Here is a 24,110-nt window from a genome sequence, read left to right on the forward strand (position 1 = left end):
ATGATTTTGTACATACCATAATATCACTTAATCTATGTATATAAACATGAATTGCTGTTCGTTAGTCTCACTAAAACTCGAGAACGGCTGAACGGATTTATCTTATCTTAGTCTTGAAATGTTTGTGGAGGTCTAGGGAAGGTTTAAAAGGCGAGAAAAAATCGAATAATTTCCGGGAAAACCCTAAAAACAGCCCTTTTCTATTTCCCATACAAACGTTTTCTAGAGTCAATTTGAACTTTCTTGCTATTCAATAAAGTTCATATTAAATTACAAGCACTCACTGTAGTCTAAGCAATGTAGGTGTGTTCCTAACGTCAAAGAGTCTATTTGCACTTCATTATCGCTGCACAAAGTTCAAATTCAATCACATCTATCAAAACAGTGTGCGTGTTTGCCTAGGAGGATTTTGTCGCGTTCTGAAACTCAACAAAAGTGACAATATCGCGAACCCGACCAAATTGAATAGTCAAAAATTGTAATAGCTATATATCATTAGTACTGATTTTTATTTTGGTTGGCTTCGCGATATTATTTATTTTATTTTAGTTTCGGTATGCGACGTTTTCACGTCATTACATCAGCTGTCAAACAAATCGCGTTAAAAAAGGGTTTAATTTTTGAATTATTAATTTAATACCCCTATCTGTGCAAAATTATTTAAATACATACCTACTAATAGGAAAATATCCCAGTCGGGGTTTTTTAGTGGGTCACAGAAGAGTGGCCAAAGTTCGTGAAAGCGAAGATACTTTGGTCACCCGAGCTGAACCTCATACATCACGCTATCATCAGGGTGAAGGTTCTGTTCAAGAGAATTTTTTGCGCCGACTATATAATTGGTAGGAACAAAACCCTGCCACATTTTAAATATTTTTGACAGTTTGTCGAAGTTTAGAACAGAACGAAGTTTGTCGGGTCCGCTAGTCACCTATATTATAATTTAAGAAGAGTACCGATTTGTCTATTTCTGAAAAATATGTGTTTTTCTTATTTGACAGGATTGCCTGCATCTTACTGGAAGGTAAGATACAGGCTTAGGTCACATCCAAAATGTACCTATTGGCTCATGTGTATGTAATATATCACTTAAAAATTCCAGAACCTGGATTACAAAGACAATGAAGAAAATTTTACAGAAGTAATAAATCTACCTAGAAGAACCATTAGATTCGATAAAGGAGGATCAGGATAAAGTTTTGTTTGAAGTGCAACCCAAGAGATGACGTTAAGTATATTGAACCAAATAAAAACCAAAGTAAGGACGATGTGGAAATTGAAAACTTTGGAAAATAAATCACAGGATTACTGAAAGGTATATCTTTTGAATGTTTGTTTTAAGCATATTTTTATATAAATTTAATTTCCTAAATAAATCTTCACAATTGTAGGAAGATATGATACCAGTAATAAATGTAAACAAGATTAATACTCATTAAATTAAATAATACTATATATATTTACCTTTTTTACCATTTACCTTTTTATACATATTATGTATTTCATTGTTGGCTTTATTTTTAGTGTATGTATAATTATATTACATATAGTTATGTATAATTTTGGTTAGCTGTAGGAATAATAGAAAAATCTTATCTGTTTTAATCCGGTACAAAATTTCAAGGTGTACCAAGGGCAGCGAGTTCAAAGCTACAAATGGAAATTGTGACGTTGATTATAAATACAAAAATTAATTTACAAACAACACCAGATATAGACAGAGAAGTGGGTGAAAGAAGTAAGGAAATTGATCGGCCGGATATAGGACAAGAGGTAAAAATTACTTAGTATTTGAATGAAATGCTTCCAGAGAGACTGACATACCTCTCACTTCATCCACCTTCATGACAATTAACATGCAGGCTCATCATTTCTGGGAATGTTTTTCCTTCTCTCTTACTGACAAAGCCTACTCACCCGACCGACTTCACTATCCACAGTTCCATTGTTTATCCAGATTGTAAACCGTTTCTCATTCATCCGTTCTATCATCATCCTGTTGCTTACGGATAGTTAGAGAATATATTTTATTCAATTCATTTAAGGGAATAAATTTTATTTCATGTTTTTTATCATGTTGGTTTGATTTTCAACAGTGGTCCACGTCCCACACATTTTTGAAAAATATTTTCGCAAAAAGCAATAAGTAATACATAAACGATTCTATTACCCGTCCAAAGCAAAAAACAGTTGTTAACATTGTAAAAGGCGTTTCGTTTTTCCGTTTGTTCGACTATTCAGAGACGTTATTTTAAAATGATCCTTACAACCGCCTGAAAATGGCTTGAAAATTGCATCTTTAAAACGGCATAGAAAAATACTATGAAATACCATTTTTTGCAAACTTTGCAAATAGTCATCCATATTGTACGAGCCAAAGCTGTACATTTTGCTCACTCAGGCTATCTTAGAATTATAAGCGTGATGATCCCTATGTACGTGCCAAGGTTCGTACATTCTTGCTCGTTTACAAGCTTGACAAATTCCTATGTTTGTACGTGCCATGGATGTACATTTCGATCACTTATAAGCGTGACGATTTCCCAAATCGTCGGAGTTACACCCCGAGAGCATAGCCAGACGTAGGCACTCTCTTTGACTGTTAAATTGTATTCATTCGGTATATAGCAATTAGCACGTCATTATTTCGCTCATATTCTATTGTAACACGCGAGTGGTAAATATAGAGTAAATCAATAAATCTCTATTATTTGAAGCATCCCGTTGACCCAGGAACCGTACATTTTGGTCCTTCGAGCTATCCGGGAATAGCGGGTCTTTCGCGTTCAGTTGATCGCGTTCGCGTTTTACTCCGTTTTCCTGAAGATCGGCGCCGTGGAAAAAACATCCCACTGCTGGTTCGTTGGGTCATCAAGCAAATCAAATACCATCATCCGCATCAATAGAAAAGAGGAGAGCAACGTTTTCAAGGATCCAGACTAGTCCAAATATATCGGCGTCCTTTCAACCTAGAACAAGGCGACGGACGTCAATCTTCAACGGAGAGAGGTAAACTGCAGTAAGCCCTCTCCCAACTTTTTCAAGAATCCAGACGGATCAATATATATCGGCGTCCTTTCAACCGAGAACAAGGCGACGGACGTCAAGCGCAACATAGAGAGGCAAGCGACAGCGGTCGGTACAGTAAGTCCTTTCCAATTGTTTGAGCGCATAAAATTTGATAAATATTAGATTTATAGCATAATAACTGCAATCCCTTTCGAATAGGGGCACGTTATACAGCACTTTTAAACAACATTTATTGTTGACTGGGGCATCTTATTGGATACAATAAATCATTATGGATAAATTATACCAAGACCAACTAAGAGTATGGGGGGATATTCAGAAATTAACAAATAACTACAAAAAGGACGGAGCAGATAGAAAAAGAAATCCCGACTACTTTCAAAGTCGACTGTTGCATTTGGAGGAATTATGGAACAAATTTCAATGCAACCATGACCGTATGCTTATAGAATATAGCCAGGATCATAAGTACTTTCAGGAAATGGAATATGAACAAAGCCAGGGATCATACCACTCAATAAAGGAAACATTGAGTCAGGCCTACCAGGACATTTTACTAAGAATGGAAAAGCCTAAGGCCAGCACTAGCGTTAGCGAGTTCGAGGAGCAAGGAACGTCTGAAAGACAAGAATCGGCCCAGCAACAACAAGGGTTTGGTATTAATACTATCAAGCAGAAGGGGTATTCCCAAAGGATTAAGGATCTGCTCTGCAAGCAGGAGGCATTTTTTAGGTCCTCCGATCACCGTTCAATTGAATGTGATATAGACGCCATTACGGAAAAATGGGAACTCGTGGCAGAATTAGAGGAAATGAGGTCGCGTTGGGACGCGATTTATAATAATCACATAGAAATAGACGCCGAGCTCGCGGGAACTTTCCCCGAATATCAAGAAAAATATTACGAACAGGGAGCCATATATAGGCGCAAAAGGAAGGAGATAAATAACAAATTGCACTCTATCACTCCAAATGAAAAATTAACTCCCCGTATAGAAATACCTATATTTAACGGCAGTTTTGAAAAATGGGTATCATTCCGGGACTTATTTGAACAAGTTATCCACAAAAATTCAACCCTCTCTAACGCAGAAAAAATGCAATATTTAAAATCAAAATTAAGAGAGGAACCAGAGAGGCTTATAAATCAATTGCAAGTTAGCAACGAGAATTATGACGCATGTTGGAAAATTATCACAAATAGATATGACAACAAAAAACATATTTTAACATCGTATCTAAATAGTTTTATGCAGCTTCCAAAGATTGAAAAGGACAACCTGGGGCAAATTAAAAGACTTCACGATGTCACTTTGGAATGCTTGAATGGGCTCAAAAATTTGGGGATTTGTGTAGAGCATTGGGATACCATTATAGTTCATATTCTGTCTCAAAAACTAGATTACGACACCTATCAAGCATATATTGCATCACTAAAGCATCCAAAAGAGTTACCAGTGCTTAAAGATTTAATTGATTTCCTGGAAAAAACATTTACTGCCTTGGAAACAACAAGCAACAAACCTCAGCAGAGTCTTGTTACAAAACATCAATATCGGTCTAATAATAAGCCGATCAACAATAAATTCGTGTCATCGCAAGTGAGTAATCGAGGCCATGACAATATTGTTAAAAACACGTACTGTAAAATATGCAAAACAGCTAATCATGTCACGTTTAATTGTAAATCTTTTATAGCTATGAATCATAGAGAAAGGCTTGATACAGTTTTAGCATTACAGATATGTACTAATTGTTTATGTGACCACGATGTCAAGGATTGTGTTTCACAAATCAGATGCAGAGTTTGTTATCAGAAGCATAATACAAGGTTACATAATGCATTAAATAGTTCGAATTCACCTAATCGCCCGTCTACAAACAGGCTTCAATATCAAAATAGTAATTATACGAGGGAGCATTCAAAAAGGGTACATACGGCATCTAAGGATTTTTCAGAAGTCCTCTTAGCTACCGCAAAAATTAAAGTGTTAGGGGTTAATGGAAAGCCTTACCTCATGCGCGCACTTATTGACCAGGGGTCTCAAATATCAATAATTAGCGAAAAGGCAGCACAGTTGTTGAAACTAAAGAGGGAAGGCTGCAATGGTGTTATCTCAGGAGTGGGGGAAAACACACAACGAATCAAGGGTCAGGTTACACTGACCTGTACTTCTATCCATACTAACTATACATTAAAAACAAGAGTTTTTATCATGAATAATTTAGTACACAAATTGCCAAATAACTCCTTTAATATGCCGTCATGGCCATATATCAAAGACATCGAATTGGCAGATCCCGAATTTAACAGAAGTAGTCAAGTAGACATATTATTTGGGGCCGATGTCTACGCCCAAATTATGATGAGTGGAATATTAAGAGGGGAAAATCTTTCACAACCAATAGCACAACAGACACGATTTGGATGGATCTTATGTGGAAAACTTAAGTCATATCAATGCAACATAATACTAAATAACACTGAAGATTTACAGAAATTTTGGGAAATAGAAGACATTGAAGAGTCCCCATCCGTCGTGTCCTCTGAAGACCAATATTGTCTTGAGTTGTATAAGAAAACAACACTGCGCCAAGCAAATGGAAAGTACAAGGTTCGACTTCCGCTAAAAGATAATTTTAAGGAAAGTTTAGGTCTGTCCAAACCAATGGCGGTAGCACAATTTCACAGCCTGGAACGGAAATTAGCGAAACAGCCAAAAACTGCAAGGCAATATAAGGATTTTATAAATGAGTATAAAGACTTAGGGCACATGTCTTTCATAGAAAACAAGGGTCCGGAGATTGGGTATTACTTACCTCATCATTGTGTTACCCGGGAACATTCGGAAACTACAAAGCTGCGTGTTGTATTCAATGGATCAGCAAAGACATCAACGGGACTTAGTTTAAACGACGTAATGTATACAGGTCCCAACCTACAACAAGACTTACAATCCCTTATATTAAAGTGGAGAAGATTCCGATATGTATACACCGCAGACGTGGAGAAAATGTTTAGAAATATTGACATTTTTGAGTGCGATCGGAAAATGCAAAGAATTATTTGGCGAAATTCACAAGGTCGACCGTTACAGGAATATGAATTGACAACCGTAACGTATGGCACAAAAGCGGCGCCCTTTTTAGCCATGATGACTTTAAAACAGCTAGCTATGGATGAAAGACCTCGGTTTCCACGGGCAGCGGAAATCACATTTTATACAGATGACTTAATATATGGGGCCCATTCTATAGAAGAAGGATGCAGCATGGTAACGGAGTTACAGGATTTGTTGCAGTCAGGGGGTTTTACTTTAAGAAAATGGGCTTCCAATGAACCAAGAATACTGAAAGAGATTTCGGAAAAAATTAACCGAGATCAAAACCAGCAAATATTTACGTTTAAAGGAGATCTTATTTCAAAAACATTAGGGGTATACTGGAACCCGAAAGAAGACTGCTTTATGTTTCAATCGTCATTTGATTTCTCGAATAAGACGACCAAAAGAGCGCTTCTATCAGATATATCGAAGCTGTTTGACCCACTGGGTTGGTTAGCTCCTGCAATTACAGCTATGAAAATAATTTTTCAAGAAGTATGGAAGCAAAACATTAAGTGGGATGATCAAATCCCTACTTCTATTTTGAAAAAATGGAAGCAATTTAAAGAAGAAATAGAACTAAGTATTTCTAAAATAAGGATCCCGAGGTGGTTGCAAACTAGTCCGGACAGCACATTAGAGCTACATGGATTTTGTGATGCATCAAATAAAGCATATGCCGCAGTTATTTACTGTCGAATAAACAACAAGGTTTCATTGGTGGCAGCCAAAACAAAATTGGTACCCGTTAAAGGAAAAATCTCTATTCCGAGAGGTGAATTATGTGGAGCGGTTTTATTAACAAAGCTGTTTAATAAAGTTAAAGCATGTTTAGGGTATAATAAAATTAAATGTTACGGTTGGACGGATTCCATGGTAACCTTGGGGTGGATACAGGGACAGCCTGAGAAATGGAAGCCATTTGTAAGCAACAGAGTCAAGCAAATTGTTCAAGATATGCCGTCAAACACGTGGCGCTATGTTAAATCAGAGGAAAACCCCGCAGACTGCGCCAGTCGTGGTATTTCCGTCAAACAACTTGAAATGCACTCTTTATGGTGGAATGGTCCATCATGGCTTCCTTTATATAGGAATGACAAGGAAACTCAGTCATATTTTACGAAGGAAGAAGAAAAAAATCAATATTTAGTTAATATAGTACAAGGTACAGATAACACAGTAAAGGGAATAATACAAAACTGCAGTAGTTTCTCACGGGCAATCAGGATAGTTGCTTGGATATTACGGCTTTTACCAAGAAATAAGGATAAAAGGGAACGATACCTTACATTAGCTGAAGTCAAGGAAGCGAAACGGAAGATAATTCGCAACGTACAAGAAGACGACTTCTTCTATGAGATAGAAAAGTTGAGAAGAAAGGAGAGCATTAATAAAAGTACACTAATTGCATTGAATCCATATCTTGGACAGGATGGCCTTCTTCGTGTGGGGGGAAGGTTGCGAAATGCCTTCATTAGTAAAGACATGCAACATCCCATTATAATTTCACATACTGGTAGGCTGACTGACTTAATAATAGACCAAGCGCATAAGCTTACCTTTCATGGCGGCCCTCGCCTAACATTATCACTTATCAGACAGAAGTACTGGATTGTGGGCGGTAATAGAGCAGTAAAGAGGCAATTGAGATTATGTGTAACATGTGTTAAAAACAACCCTCGGATGCAATATCAAATAATGGGCGACTTGCCCGAAGCTCGGTGTAATCCGGCGCGACCCTTTAAGCATACTGGAGTTGACTTCACGGGATATATCCTAATAAAAAGTAGCAAAGGACGAGGAATCAAGTGCACAAAAGGTTACATAGCCGTATTTATATGCATGGCTACAAAGGCAGTGCATTTAGAAGTAGTATCTGATTTAACCACCTCGGCCTTTCTAGCAGCATTGAAAAGAATGGCGGCCCGAAGAGGGACTCCGGAACATATTTATAGTGATAATGGCACAAATTTTATTGGTGCCAATCGTGTACTTGACTCCGGGTATGACGAATTAAAACGAGTATTCGCAGAAGAACAATTTGCCACCACAATTACGGATATGGAAATAAACTGGCATTTCAATGCACCTGCATGGCCCTCTGCTGGCGGATTATGGGAAGCAGCTGTTAAAAGCTTAAAGGCTCATACAAAGAAGGTAATCGGGGATCAAAAATTCACATATGAAGAACTTTCGACACTCGTAGCGCAGTTAGAAACCTGTTTAAATACTAGGCCTCTATGTCCAATTTCAGAAGATCCGGAGGATATTAATTTTCTAACACCAGCTCATTTCTTAACTGGGGGCCCTACACTTTCATTATTGCCCACCGAAAATGACTTAAGAACGAGATGGTACTTAGTGGAGAAAACTTTCCAAGACATATGGAAGAGGTGGCAATCGGAATACTTGCCTACATTGACATCTCGAAGTAAATGGCAAAAACCACGAGAAAACTTAAAATTACAAGACTTGGTCGCTATTCACGACGCGAATATTCCTCCCGGAAAATGGGCTATGGGCAGAGTTGTAGAATTACATCCAGGCACTGATAATATCGTCAGAGTAGTTTCGCTAAAGACAAAGAACGGAGTAATCAAACGGCCAATTGTCAAATTAAGTCCCTTGCCAGTGCAGAACAGCAGTAAAGAAGCAGCCGAAAACGAATCAAACATATCTGCAAAACCACGGCCCATACTACGAAAGGGTCTCGGTAACGTTTTAGCGATAATGCTTTCGTTTATATTTTTTTTAACATACGTATCAGCTACGCATCCGGAAAATTATAATATAAGTACATTCAACAATAATAAGGGGTTATACTTAGACAAAATAAGTAATATGCAATTAATTCAGGAAAAATGGAGAATCGTTGTCTACTATGACATGAAACCCTATTGGGAAGGTGAAAAGGCATTCGAACAATATTATAAAACTTTACAAGGCATGTGTTCTGCCCTCGATGAAAAAACACATTGCGAAATTACTATGAATCAATTACGTCATAGCTTCGAGGAACTCAAATACTACGATCAGGTGTTGCTTACGCAGCACCCGGGCACGCGCTCGAAGCGGCGTCGGCGCGGCCTTATCAACGGTGTCGGATACGCGGCACACTCCTTATTCGGAGTATTGGACGAATCATTCGCTGAACAATATCAAAAGGATATCTCTTTAGTTAAAGAGAATGAGCAGCATTTGGCAAACCTGTGGAAAAATCAGACATCAGTTCTGGAAGCGGAGTACAATCTCATGAAGCGGTCAGAGGAAGAAAATTATAATTTACGAAAATTAATAAATCGACACGCAAATGAAGTTAAGAAGGCAATTACTACTCAAGTCACTGAAATCAATAGACTAGAGCGCATTACTCAGTTTACTCTTGACAGCATTTCAGCAACAAACGTACTTGCTAATTTAAGGAATATGCAGGAGTATCTGATTGACACCATCACCGATATTTACCATGGTCGATTTAATTTTCACCTTATTTCGTCGGAACAATTACGCAGGGAATTAAATATAATATCCAATCATATTTCAACAGATCTTTCTTTGCCAATTAATAATAGTCAAAAACAATTTGGCAATATATATAAATTTTTAAGAGTTAAGGCAAGGATGCTTTATGAGCAATTAATATTGGAAATCTCGGTTCCGCTTGTCAGCCGAGATGATTTTGAAATCTATAATGTGATTTCTGTTCCTTATAAGAGTGACGCACTTACGATGGTCAAAATTGTCCCTATTTCAGATCTCGTCGCAATAAACAAAGAAAAAAATTCATACATACAGATGTCAGAAAATGAATTGCTATCAAGTTGTGATTATTATTCCGATATTTATTATTGTAACCTACCTAAACTGTTTTATAATATGAAACCAGAAGATAGCTTATGTAAGACAGGAATGAAAAAGCAATGTCAGGTTGAGAAAATGCCATGCGATAACGAGTGGATTGACCTGAATAAAAAGAATACATATTTATACTTTTGTTGTGATCGGTGTCCATTACATATTATGTGTGGCGATCAAATTTCTGCAGAACAATTAAATACGACTGGATTAATAAGCATAGGTCATGGTTGCATGTTACGCAACAAGAAAGGTGTCATTTATGCTCATAACGAGTATCAGAATGTGCTCAAGACTGGACCAATGGTTTATTCGCCTTATATGGATTCAATTAATAATATGATAAATGTGTCCTTATCCTCGGATGTTATTGAAAATTCAAAAAACAACTACACAATTAATAGTCTTGATAAAATAGGCACGGATCTGGAAGATATGCGAAAGGAGGCTCCCATAATTAGTAGTGTGACATTTCACGACGTACATCAGTATATTGCCTTATACTCTATTTTGGGCATCTTCGTCGTGGTAGGAGCGATTCTATTGTTGCGGAGGTTTCGTCGAGCAGGTACGGTAGCACCTGTCCAGCAGATACCATCTGGCCAAGCAACAATTCCAATACAGAAAACAATTGATGGGCAGCAGGAGACGTCGATAGCGGCATTGGCAGCAGCAGTGGCAGCCAGTCTCGCAATGGGCTCTACAGAACCCACCCGGGACCGGACTCCGATAGGTCTTAGTGTTAGTGATAGTGCCGTGGATTGGTGTAGGAAGTGTTAGCATAAGTTTAGAGACTTTAAGTACCTCCTAGAGACTATTAAGCACGTAATGGATTCATCTTGTAAAGCACTACATATTCATCTTGCACTTTTTGCCTGGGGGAGTATGTACGAGCCAAAGCTGTACATTTTGCTCACTCAGGCTATCTTAGAATTATAAGCGTGATGATCCCTATGTACGTGCCAAGGTTCGTACATTCTTGCTCGTTTACAAGCTTGACAAATTCCTATGTTTGTACGTGCCATGGATGTACATTTCGATCACTTATAAGCGTGACGATTTCCCAAATCGTCGGAGTTACACCCCGAGAGCATAGCCAGACGTAGGCACTCTCTTTGACTGTTAAATTGTATTCATTCGGTATATAGCAATTAGCACGTCATTATTTCGCTCATATTCTATTGTAACACGCGAGTGGTAAATATAGAGTAAATCAATAAATCTCTATTATTTGAAGCATCCCGTTGACCCAGGAACCGTACACATATAGTGATTCAGCTCTATTGTTTGCGCCGCTTCCGGATATTTATGTATGAAGGCCTTTGCATTCTTGTTTTTTATATAAATCGCGGTGCAAGGCGACGACGCAGCTCCAAATATCACCGATGACATTCTATATTCCTTCACTGGCGCTTCCTTGTCTTTCCGCCATAGGAACCTGAGACTGTCTCTATCTTCTGCAGATATTTTCACCTGCAGAAACATTTCTTTTATATCGGCCGCTACCGCTACGGGACCTTGACGGAAGCAAAGTAGCACTCCAAATATTGACTGCAGTAAGTCCGGACCGGACAGCAGAACGTCATTGAGGCTGACTCCATTGTATTTAGCCGCGGCGTCGAAGACAATTCTCAGCTTCTTTTTAAGGGGGTGAACCACTGGAAAGTGAGGCAGGTACCACTTTTTGTTGGATGTGCAGTCGGCTGGTGCTTCTTCAGCATAGTTACTTTTCAAAAGATTCTCTTTCTGCGCGCTATATTAATTTTTTAATTTAGCGTCCTTACGCAGTTTTTTTTCTATTCCTTGAAATCTGTTGAAAGCTGCTGCGTAATTGTTTGGAAGTTGTGTGTCGTCCATTTTCCACAATAGTCCGACCTCGTATTTGCCATCTTCCAATTGTCGACTGGTTCTTTCTAATATTTCAAGCGCTCGCTGTTCTATATCCGTTGAAGGCTTCTTCGGCTGAACCCCCAAGGACTCAATATTAAAATGTTCCCTCACCAGCTGATCTATTTTATCTTCGACGACGCTTGCGTGTGCACATGTGTTCACATAATTGATTGGTGACACGCCGCTGCTGTCGGAACCGTGAAGAACCCATCCTAACTTTGTTCGTGACGCCACCGGCTGCCCTGGCTTCCCACGTCGTATTCGTAACGAGACAATGTCAACAAGTTTGCACGTTTTCCGCGAAAAAAATACCCTTTGTCGCTACTCCTCTTTTCGAAAACACTCTTCTTGAAGCCACAGCCAGCATCGGAATACTTAGCGTTGACATATCGAACGACGTTCAGTTTCGCGGTCATTTGGAGGGAAAGGCTAAATTAGCCTCCAAAAAGCTTGGTGTGCTCAGCAAGGCGATACTTCACTCCAGGCCAACGCTTGCAACTCTATAAAGCGCAAATACGGCCCCACATGGAATACTGTTCTCACCTCTGGGCGGGGGCTCCCCAGTACCAGCTCCTTCCACTTGACCGTATCCAACGAAGAGCGGTTCGAATCGTCGATGACCAATCCCTCTCCGAGCGGCTCGATCCTTTGGCGTTGCGTAGAGATGTGGGGTAACTCTGCACCTTCTACCGCATTTACTATGGAGAGTGTTCAGAGGAGTTGTTCGGATTAATACCTGCAGCTGAGTTTCAGCATCAGACGTCGAGGCAAAATACAAAATTCCACCCGTATCACCTCGACGTCCGACGTTCCACGACTGAGCGTTTTTCAAGGCAATTTTTGCCGTGCACCACCGCTATGTGGAACCAGCTGCCCACCGAAGTATTTCCGAACCAATTCGAGTTAGGGTCCTTCAAGAAAAGAGCGTACAAATTCTTAAAAGGCCGGCAACGCACTCGCGTGCCCTCTGGCATTGAGAGTGTCCATGGGCGGCGGTATCACTTAACATCAGGTGAGCCTCCTGCCCGTTTGCCCCCTATTTGATAAAAAAAAAATAACCGCGATAAGCAATATCGCGAAGACATGACCGGATAAACTCCATCGTATGGTCTACATACTTAGATGTGAACGCCAGTTAAATGAATCTTTTTGGGTTTTAATTTAAACACTCACCTCAAGGTTACAATTAAGAAACACAGAGCGGATGCGGCATTTAATTACGAATTACGATTTATTACTGTATATCATAGGCAAACAATCTTAATACAATTCGACTTGTTCTTAGAGGTTATGGTGAAACTGGCGTATTACGCTCATTGCCAGGCTATGAAATATTTTCATTGATAATTAATTTAGATAGTGAAGATCTTATACATTTATATGAGGAAGAGGTAAAACCGCATTTACACAGATTTTATAAACCAAACAAAATGTGCTAATTGAATATCGATCTTTAATTAACTACTTTACTGAGACACATACACACAATTGCACCAACCATGTTTAATAATATTCAATTAATTAATTAGGTATGAAGAGCATATAACAAAGAAAAACAATTAAACATTGTTCCTTAAAATATAATATATTTTTTTCTGATTGTTATCACTTATTTATACCTCTACATCAATACATAGATCTGCAAAAGTTGTGGAACGCGGTCAAGGTGATACGGATAGTATGTTGTATTCTGCCTACTTGAGCCGAAAATTTATTCAAGTACTTATAGGACCCCAGACTATTTTCATATTCGATTTAAACCAAACGTGGAGTGTCCATCCTTTATTTTAATATTAAATAACTACACCTCTTCTCGTCTCTTGGTGCAGACATCCCGTACATATATAAAGTACGGGATGTATGCTACTACGTATCCGTAGTATTGTTAGTAGTTCTTCCTTTTTCATATATTTAGTTATCTAGTGCAGCTTGGTAATACATATACATACACTATACAGATACTCCTAACATTTATTACATATAAATAGAAATGCACCTGTTTCAATAATAATTCCATCTTATATATAGGTCAGTCTGCATGATGCTGTCACAACAACAAGCGTTCCGATATAAATAGGTTATATGATAAGAAAATAATTTATCAATAAAATGATTTCTAAAGGTCAGTCACGCGTTTTCCTTTTTCGGATCATGTCGAGTAGTGATCTGGAGTAGCGGTTTGAATTTCGAATTATGTCAATTAGTGCTTTGATGTATTTTTGGAATTTAAAATTTATTATAACTATCGAATCATCTCCGATTGTGCTTTGGTGTAATTTTCGAATTTCGAATGATATTAAAAAGTACTTTGCTGTGTGAATTTGAATTTACATTCACATTAGTGCTTTGGTGTTTTTTTTTAATTTGGAATGAATGCTACTTGTTATCTAAAATCTACTCGATCCACGTTTCGTTCCGCAACCTAACTTGCTCACGGCTGACCGAAACAAAAAAAAAGTTTGTAAAGCAGCACTGCAGCAGCGATATCTCTAACCGTTCCGGAGATAGCTTTCTCAAAACCATGGCTAATTAATGACTACCTTATCAGCTACTTTATATAAATTACAGAATTACAACGATCTTATCAATCAATGTTAATTTTAATTATTAACAGTTATTATTTTTTAAATTTAATTATTACACAAGCTTGTGACTGTTTATATTTAACGCGTATCGAATCATCTCTAGTAGCTACCTAACATATGTCATAGATTGTGCGATGCTGGATTAATCACGATGATTTGTTACCGTAACTACGCATAGTGCCGGATTAGCCATATAACAAGAGTAGCAAATGCTACGGGCTCGCGAATGTGGGGGCCCCGCCCTCCAACGTGCTAATTTAACTTTATCGTAATAAAAAAATATTACATATGAGCGTAATATATCTTGCTTCACTTCCACTTAAAAATCTAAAACTCGATTTCGTCACGTCAAATCGTTGAAGATAAGTTGGTATTTTACAAACTTTCTGTCGTGATGTTATAATGTTTAATTATAATCGATGTCTTTAGACCAGCATCTACCTTTCAAGTGGCAAGTTTTTTTTATAAGAACTTCTTTATCATCTCACTTTGTTGAGAGCATGATTTGCTCTATATTCAACAAAAATATTTATTCGTAACGGTTTTGTTTTATTCAATATCCTAAACTTGTGAAACTAAAGCAAACCAAGGGCCTCTTAATAGAATTTGCTGCAGGCCCCGCGCTAGCTTAATCCGGCACTGGACCCAGACCTAAAAAGGTTGTAGCGTCACTGATTTATTCATTTTATACCACTGATTGTTGCATTTTTCATGTTTGTACATGAGTGAAGTATTTAGTAATTGTATGTAGTAATTAAGTAGCCTCATAAATTTTAAATAAGCGATTAATATTCCGTCAAACTCATTGTTACCATAAACAATATCTATTTGGTATTTATTTATAAGAGCGCTTGTGGTTTTAATTAGTATTTCCATTACAGGAACTTTATAGATGATACCAATGTATACCAAATGCGTATCAATCCATAAATATTCGCATTTATTGTAAGTGTACATCTAAATCTTTTACTTAGCTTCCTACTTCAAGGATAGGAGTTTTTCGTTTACGAAAAATATAGCTAGCAAGGCTACAATCAAGAACCAATAAAAAATTGGTTTCTTGCGAAATGTATTTCACAAAAGTGTGCTCGTGGTGTTGTGAGACACTGTTTGTTTTCAAAAATTGCGTGAGTGAGTCTTGGGTGTTCTTGCAGTTGTCGCCGAGGTCCCCATTCTAATATATCCCATATATATATTCTATTTTCGTTAAATTGTTTATTTCATTTTCGAGTTTTTTCTTCAATCTGCGACGCGCGCACCATTGATCCAAAACGGGCAGTCTTGCCATATAAGGATGGGAGTTTGAAAATATTGTAAATACCGGATTGTAGCACATCCTTTGCAAATAAATGATTTAATCTAGATAATATTATATTAAGTAGATCCCCCCTGGCCATGGCGCACAATTCTTTTAAATGCATCGTAGTGCAACACGTGGCCACAGGCACAAACACAACACAATTTCACATAGGTATTGTATAAATATTTGACGCTTATTAACTGGTTTTTTTTTCTGACAACGGTGGTATTTAGTAGTCTTGCAATTTCATATAATATGGCCATTGCCTACTTATCACTTAAAACGGTTCTGCATACATATTTGAATATAAAGTGAAATTGGTGTAAGTACTCTTTCTTAAAAGATTAGGTATATAATAATTCGAAGCCATTAATAACAAAAATATATAATAACGATAACAATGATAGTAATAATTATATTACAATTAATGAAATTCTTCTTCTTTCTCTCTTTCTTCTTAATTAATCAAATAATTGTATTATTTGTATTCATGTCTATGATAATAAAAGCCTTTTGTTAAACTTTATCTAATTTAACTTTATTTAACCAATTTCTGTAAAGCTGCAGAACAATTTTCGAAAAAGAAGTTCCATTACGCGTGTACTAGTGTACACACGTAACGGAATAATGTGACGCGTAACTAAAAACAAAAGAAGTTTCACTTGAGTAAAATTTGGTTTTAATGATTACTTTAATAATTAATTTAATAAATTTTACAGATTTGCTGAGCAAATGGTTGTAGCTGCACTTATTATGTGTTGTATGAGTCTTAGTTTGTTGTATGCTACCACAGTGAGTCATTTCAGGAGATACATTTGAATTTTAATAAAAATACTATTATGTGAGATTAGAAGTATGGCAAGCCATAAAAGTCGTGCATTCATAATTCTGTCTTGTGAAGTACTTACGTCACTTTTCATTCAATATATTGCGTTACTGAGTATTTGTTTTTCAGGTAAAATAAATGAATTGAATTGTAACAAACAAATGAACATTTTAGTTTCAATTCATAACATTGAAACGCTGAAATGTGCGTGCTCTGTTATTACGTGTTTTTTTTTTTAATTATGATTTAAGTTTAAATAGATCTTGTTTCCTAAGGATTAAGAATGTTATTCCTTCTTCATTTTTTTCAATAGAGATACTCATCGCACAAACTCACAAGTTCTTAACTCTTGATGACTTCTTTTTATAACACAATTTCTCTCGATCTCGAAATCTACCTGGACAATTTTGCTTTCTGGCTATTAACTAATTCATTATTTCTAGGGTGGCCTAGCGCTGCTGGAAAGCGTGGATTCGATTATGAGTGGATTAACGATGCCACTGATGTTTATTCGAGTTAGTTGCAATGCTTTATGTGTATCAGAGCCATGATTTTATTTTGGAATATTGTCACTGAAGAGAACGTGTGTTCCAACAGAATCGATGCCCAATGACAAATTATACCGTTAATTACGTTTGTAAGTATGTTCTGTCCAACCCTGTCTTTAGTATAGAATCCAAATGTACGACTAACATTACGAGTCATTTCTTGAATTGCGGTATCGAAGTGTTTCCAATGCTAGGTGTTGCAAGTTTTTATTGACATTATATTAGTAACCTAGTTGTAGTTGTACCTTTCCGACCACTTGAGCAGCTTCTTTAGAACTGTGCCCGTACACTTTATCATTTTGCTTTTTGTAGTGTTCTTTATATTTCCGTGCTTTTCACCTAAAAGACGCCACTTATTTGTGTCGTTCTGTGTGTGCCAATCAGAGCCTGCGTAAACGCGTACAAATTTTATAAATCACAAAATGTTCGATAGATGACTTATTACTTTTGTAAACACAATAAAATATATGAAAACACGTGACCGTATTTTATAATACCACAGGTGATATTTCAAATAGCCTATAGTGATACCTATAATGGCAAGGCTACTGTTATAAATAAAAAAATCAATGGCGCTACAACCTTTTTAGGTCTGGGCCTCAGATTTCTGTATCTGTTTCATGATCATTAGTAAATTAAAAAGGTAAGTAGGTGATCAGCCTTCTGTGCCTGAGGCACGCCTTTGACTTTTTGGGTCTATGGCAAGTCGTTTACCTCACGATGTTTTCATTCACCTTTCGAGCGCACATAAAAAGAAAATCCATTGGTGCACAGCCGGGGATCGAACCTACGACCTCAGAGATGAGCGTCGCAAGCTGAAGCCACTAGGCCAACACTGCTATGGTTATAAACAACTCCTTAATCTCAGCCACTCAGGCATTGAAAGCCAGTCAGCGGTTTGACTCGCCATGGCCTTCCTTCCTTCACAACCTCAATATATAAGGAACTATTATTATATATAAATATTTCAAGATGAAAAGTCAAATTGCTAAGACATTCTCGATTTAGGGAGACAAATGAACAGCAATTCGTTCTTATATACGCTTACTTGCGCAAATTGTTTGACAAAATACATTCCTTTTAAAAAGATGCGTTCATTATTTAATTAATATAAATACATAATCCTTGTTATTTGATTTAAACAGCAGTGTTGGCCTAGTAACTTCAGCGTGCGACTCTCAATTCTGAAGTCGTAAGTTCGAACCCAATAGACTATATGCATTTTACCTCGATGCCGTCGACCTTCATCTGAGGCCCAACTAAAAGCTGGAAGCGTCACTGGTTTTTTGGTTTTTATTTAATAATAAACATATATTTTTTCAGGTCAGTTCAAAAACAACGCGGCATTGTTAATATTGCAAACGCCATTCGACATGTCCATCCCTCACATTGGGACCGCGTGTTTGGAAAGTAAAATGCCACCACATGGGACTGAGTGCTACAGCAAGGGGTGGTGCCAAAAGAACTTTAATAAGGACGAGTATGCTGTCATGTTGAAAAAAGTAAGCGTCTCCTATGGACTTTGCACATCGCCTGCGCGTGAGAACGAATCTTGTGACACTAGTTTTCGAACAAAGGATTTCGGCATCGGATGGTTGATGCGGTAGAAGATGCAGAAAGACCCCACATCTCTACTGTCAAAAATAATTATATCAGCCAGTTTCCAATGTCCAACCTTCGTAATAGATTCCAGTACCAGTAGTCGATATGCCCGCCAAGGTCCGTTTTCTTGTTATTTGATATTCCGACTTCCTTCAGTACCTTTTCCCCGTGAAAAGGTGATATCTCTGTCTATAACAATTTTTCTCCATTCGCTTCCTGTTAACACTTCTATATCTTCTATCCACCTTTTTTGAGGATGCTCTCTTCTCCTTTTCCTTGGTCTTTTCTATATAGTTGTCTTTAAAGTCCATCTTTTATCTGTGTATCTTGTTTTCTGCCCCGCTCACTTATTCGTCGGTCCCTTTATTCGGTTTTTGCTTTTTGTTAGCGCGACTCAGGACGTCATCGTACTGATTGTTGTCGCAGGTTTGAGATATCGTTGGAAACTTTAGGCAAATGTTAATTTATTGACACTCAAAGCTCTCGCTAGATATAACTTTTCATATATTTACCGTAACGTTTAGTTAACGAGTCATGCACAATGTCCAGACTTAACGTCTGTGGAAATATGCCAAAACACCATCGCGGGAACATTGCCGTCACCCGCATCAGGCGCTTGAAGATATGAAGAATCATTCATACAAATCTGTCTACTCATGTCACTTGACCTACGATCATTGTACAATTCGCATCCTTTTTTGATTTATATTAATATATTAAGTATCTGGGCATTTAATTTACACCATCTATCCGCTAAAGATAGAACATGGTGGCCCATGAGGGGTTAAGTCTGAACACTCAAACTCTTCCTATCCAACATAAAGATCGTGTTTCTGTATGGTTTTGAGACGTGGAAAGTTACAAAGAGCACCACAAACAACTGCAGGTCTTTGTAAACCGCTGCCTTTTTGAATATTCTTTGGAATATTCTTGCCCGAGAGAATCTCTAACCATCAGCTATGGGAGGTGCCAATTGACAGGTACATAAAACGCCGAAAGTGGAAATGGGTGGGCCATACGCTCCGGAGGGATCTAAGTCGTATTGCTAATCGAGGCCTCTACTGGAATACTCAAGGAAACAGGAAACGAAACGCCCAAAACAGACCTGGCAACGAAGCATCATTGCAGAGGCGGAGGAACGTGGAGAAAAATTCAAAGAGCCGCCCAGGACTGATCAGACTGGTCTTTTACGCTGCATGCCCTCTGCTCCACTTAGGGAGCATGGGACTTTTCCAGTCTACTAGGCCATCGATGGACATTTTATCGTAACACTCGCCCGTATAAGAAAATATTGGTTAATTTATTGTTTCATTTTTTTAGATATCTATCACTATTGGACAAGTCTGTATGTGAAAGGGCCTTCCTACCTATTGTAGGATCTGCCTATAATATGGACGACCCCCTGACGTGCGCAGGAGGAGTTATCGGTTTAAGTAATTGTAAGGAAGATGGTGGCTCACCCCTCATATGTCCTATACCCGTAAGTATAGAGTAGTTTGCCGAATTTTATAAAGTACCACTTAATGGCTATTATCACTAGGATCAGTACATTACCTATACAAACAGATGTATATGTCGCAGCCAACTAGCTTAATTAGCCGTTAAATTAACAGCCTAACCTTTTTACTAAACGGCGTCGTTTAACTGGCGACTAATTAAGCTAGTTGGCCGCGACATATAGATCAAATTTAATTTTTTTTTCCAATTCGACGATCTAAACATTGTTGTTGTGTATTCAGTATAAATAATTTAGAAATAAATGATTTACATAACAGCAATTTATCTATTGAGACTTAATAGCAAAAGCGTTTTACGATTGTTTCACTGTTGACTTTGTTTTATATATATTTATAACGAAATTTCGCAACTAATTTGTTATATTATATTATGTTATGTTCCAGTCGTCTGAAGGCACTCGCTTCGCTGTGGTGGGATTGGTCGTTCTGGGATACAGATGTGGTGGTATGGTATTCCAGTCGCCTTCACGAATGTACCACAGGTGTACAACTGGGTCGACGCTATTATGAAGACCTACAATTACGATACCACCTCGTTCGAATACTAAACTAAAATATATCTTTACTAAATTAACGACTCGACATTCGAGGTTGGATGAGAATGTTGCAGATACCATGGACAGCAAAATTAATAAATCCATTTTCAACCAACTCTAAATCACCACTAGACTGTCAACTATCATTTACAAATGCTTAGGCCAAATTGCCAGGAGAAAACGGAATAATCTCGAACTGTTAATGGTAGGGAGGGGTGATGGCAGAAGTCGGGGTCTCACCTAATTAGGACAATTATGATGCCCTTATGCCAGAGCTGAGGATGGAGTTGTGTGGAGGCAGTCGAGGTACGAGATAAGGGCTTTTCACGCACGTCTTTAATAATTAAGATTCCAATTATAAAATTACAATAACTCGTACAAAACACGAATTAATCCTTTAATAACGTGGAATTAATATGATTCTATGAATATATAAAATATTTATAGCCGACTCAGTTGACATTGTTCTGTTATATGTTAGGGTTATGTTTTAAAAAAAAAGATAAGATTCTTGTAGACAGTTTTAAAAACATCAAACTTGTAATTTAAAAGACGTTGTTATGGAATTAAGTATTTAGTTTTTATACAAGAGCTGGATATTAAACATTGTATATGTACTTATATTGAATAAAAATAATTTTATTTATTATAAAACTCTACAAGAAACGTTCGTAAGAAACTTAGACTTGCTTAGCAAAGCGGATCACAAAAAAGGTTAAATTTTTGCATTATTGTTTAGACACACAAATAACGCGATTAAAAAAGTTTAAATTAATCACCGCCCAGGGCTTGCGTGTGTAAGTTTAATTTTTTTTATTGTCTATTGTTTTCAGTGGGGACTGGGGGACCTTTATATTCACGGGGCCCAGGGTTAAAGTTTATAACTCAATTTAATAAAGTTTATATCTCAATTTAATAAAGTTTATTTCTCAATTAAATAAAGTTTATATCACAATTAAATAAAGTTTATTTCTCAATTAAATGAAGTTTATATCACAATTTAATAAAGTTTATATCTCAATTTAATAAAGTTTATTTCTCAATTAAATAAAGTTTATATCACAATTAAATAAAGTTTATAGCTCAATTTAATAAAGTTTATTTCTCAATTAAATAAAGTTTATATCACAATTAAATAAAGTTTATATCTCAATTTAATAAAGTTTATATCTCAATTTAATAAAGTTTATTTCTCAATTAAATAAAGTTTATATCACAATTAAATAAAGTTTATAGTTCAATTTAATAAAGTTTATTTCTCAATTAAATGAAGTTTATATCACAATTAAATAAAGTTTATATCTCAATTTAATAAAGTTTATATATCAATTTAATAAAGTTTATATCTCAATTTAATAAAGTTTAGATCACAGTTTAATAAAGTTTATATCTCAATTTAATAAAGTTTTTATCTCAATTTGATAAAGTTTATATCTCAAGATAATAAATTGTATATCTCAATTTAATAAAGTTTATTTCTCTACCTCTGTTGAATGCCAACCTCCACGACGCCTCAGAGACTCAAGCCTGCACGGGATAATACGTTTATGTGTTCGTTTGAAAACACCCGTGCAGTAACCAAAGTTCCTCGGCGCGGCTTTGAATACCGGTGGGGATTGACTTCGTACGTACCGCTATTGTTGCCAATCCCTACGACACCTCAGGTACTCGGGCCTGCACGGGATATAACGTTTAAGTCGTCGTTACGTTTATGTCGTTTGAATACGCCCGTGCAGTAACCAAAGTTCCTCGGCGCGGTTTTGTATACCGGTGGGGATTGACTTCGTACGTTTTGTCAAGACGGTTTGACGTAGTGCTGGCACCGCCTTAACCCACGCACCCCTGCTAGTGCGTAATTGTTTGAGGTTGTCTTGAAATGAAACTGCGCCTTGATCTTGTTTCTTGCTTCGCCGATTATTCGTGGGTCCCAGTTCGTAGTCAGAGGAGAGAGGAAAGAGAATTTTGCGTAGATCTCGCCGAGCTTAAGTACTCGAACAGTATACCGCAACGAGAGCTGCGCTTACAAACATCTGCGCCGGTATACCGCGACGAGAGCTATGCGACCCTTTTGTTCGGCGAAGCATTTGTTCATTTATTTATTAACCATTTTTCATACTTAAATTATTTACATATTTTAATTATAGAACTTATAACACATACTTAATTTCTACTTATAAGCTATCAACAATATTCTCATCGAACTTATAACTCATACTCAATTTCTACTTATGCCCTGCCAAATATATTCTTATTTATCTTATAATTATAGAGTCGCCAAAATTAACTTTTTTTTTTTTTTTGAGAATGGAATCTCGCTGTTGGCCTTAAGGGCCTTTACAGCTCAGCTCGGGCTGTTTTGGCGAGCGTAGCTCGGCCAGAATGGCGTTTTATCCCGCGGCTAGCGCAAGGGCGTCTCCTGTGAGACTCGAACCTCGGCTTGGGCCGTCGCGGGGCGGTCAATCGCCTGAAGGGCAGGACGGAAGCTCACTGTAGTGAGCGAAGTGCGAAGTAAAGGTCCTCGCCTTCCCCGGTGAAGGCGGTTTTTTACCCTAATCTGTGATTGGCTATTTTTATTATTGGCCGCGCGGGCGGAATTTAATTTATTGTTTGCTACAGTAATTGGATCGTCCGGATCCGTTAGTATGTGTCGGGGCCTCCTACGAGCCTTTTTTGTCGGGAAGGGGTAATAGTTGATGCTATTACGCACCAGCGGATTGGGATGGTGTTTAGCCTTGTCAAAGTGGCGTGTGGACGCCAACTTCATCCATTGGGCTATGGTAGGGAGCTCCAGGTCATGGTGGAGATCGACGTTTCTCACATAGAAGGGCGCACCGGTCGCGATTCTCATGAATCGCGACTGAAGCACCTGTAGTCGGTGTATATAGGAGGGGGCACAATGCGCAAAGACTACGCTAGCGTATGTCATGCACGGTCGGATGCAGGCCTTGTACAGGGTGACCTTGTGTCTTAGAGACATTTGACTCCTTTTATTTAGGAGGAAATGAAGGCGAGAGAGGACAAAATGTGCCTTCTTGCGAACGGCGGCTATGTGCTTTCGGAAAGACATGCCACTATCGAGCGTGACTCCTAGATATTTAACGGACTTTTGCCATGGAATGGCTTGCCCGTATAGGGTTACCTCTGTCTTGAGGTGAAATTTATCCCTAGCGATAGCACCGGGGTTGCCCCTGGCAAAGAGAACTGCTACGCTTTTCTCGGGATTTATTTGGAAGCCCCATTTCCGAAACCATTCGCCTAACGACGTGGTAGCGGTCTGGAGTCTGTCCACAATGACACCTCTATCTTTATGGGTGGTAT

The 24,110-nt window shown here is 37.8% G+C and overlaps 1 protein-coding gene and 1 long non-coding RNA gene across 3 annotated transcripts; both read left to right on the forward strand.

Annotated features, from left to right (window-relative positions):
• The first annotated feature begins 6,261 nt into the window (after nt 1-6,261).
• LOC123718302 lies at nt 6,262-10,960 on the forward strand. Of its 2 annotated transcripts, none has more exons than XM_045674731.1 (2): nt 6,262-8,290; nt 8,388-10,960. In XM_045674731.1, the coding sequence occupies exon 2, from the start codon at nt 8,651-8,653 to the stop codon at nt 10,766-10,768; it is 2,118 nt and encodes a 705-aa protein (XP_045530687.1). In that variant the 5' UTR covers nt 6,262-8,290; nt 8,388-8,650; the 3' UTR covers nt 10,769-10,960. Both variants share the same exon structure in this region, with proteins under 2 accessions (XP_045530687.1, XP_045530688.1).
• Nucleotides 10,961-16,874: 5,914 nt separating this feature from the next.
• On the forward strand, nt 16,875-21,092 carry LOC123718306. Its single transcript, XR_006754985.1, has 4 exons — nt 16,875-17,226; nt 18,461-18,639; nt 20,060-20,219; nt 20,641-21,092. It is a non-coding gene; the product is annotated as an uncharacterized LOC123718306 (long non-coding RNA).
• Nucleotides 21,093-24,110: the final 3,018 nt, after the last annotated feature.

The sequence above is a fragment of the Pieris brassicae genome, chromosome W (assembly GCF_905147105.1).
Source record: "Pieris brassicae chromosome W, ilPieBrab1.1, whole genome shotgun sequence".
Taxonomy (NCBI): domain Eukaryota; kingdom Metazoa; phylum Arthropoda; class Insecta; order Lepidoptera; family Pieridae; genus Pieris; species Pieris brassicae.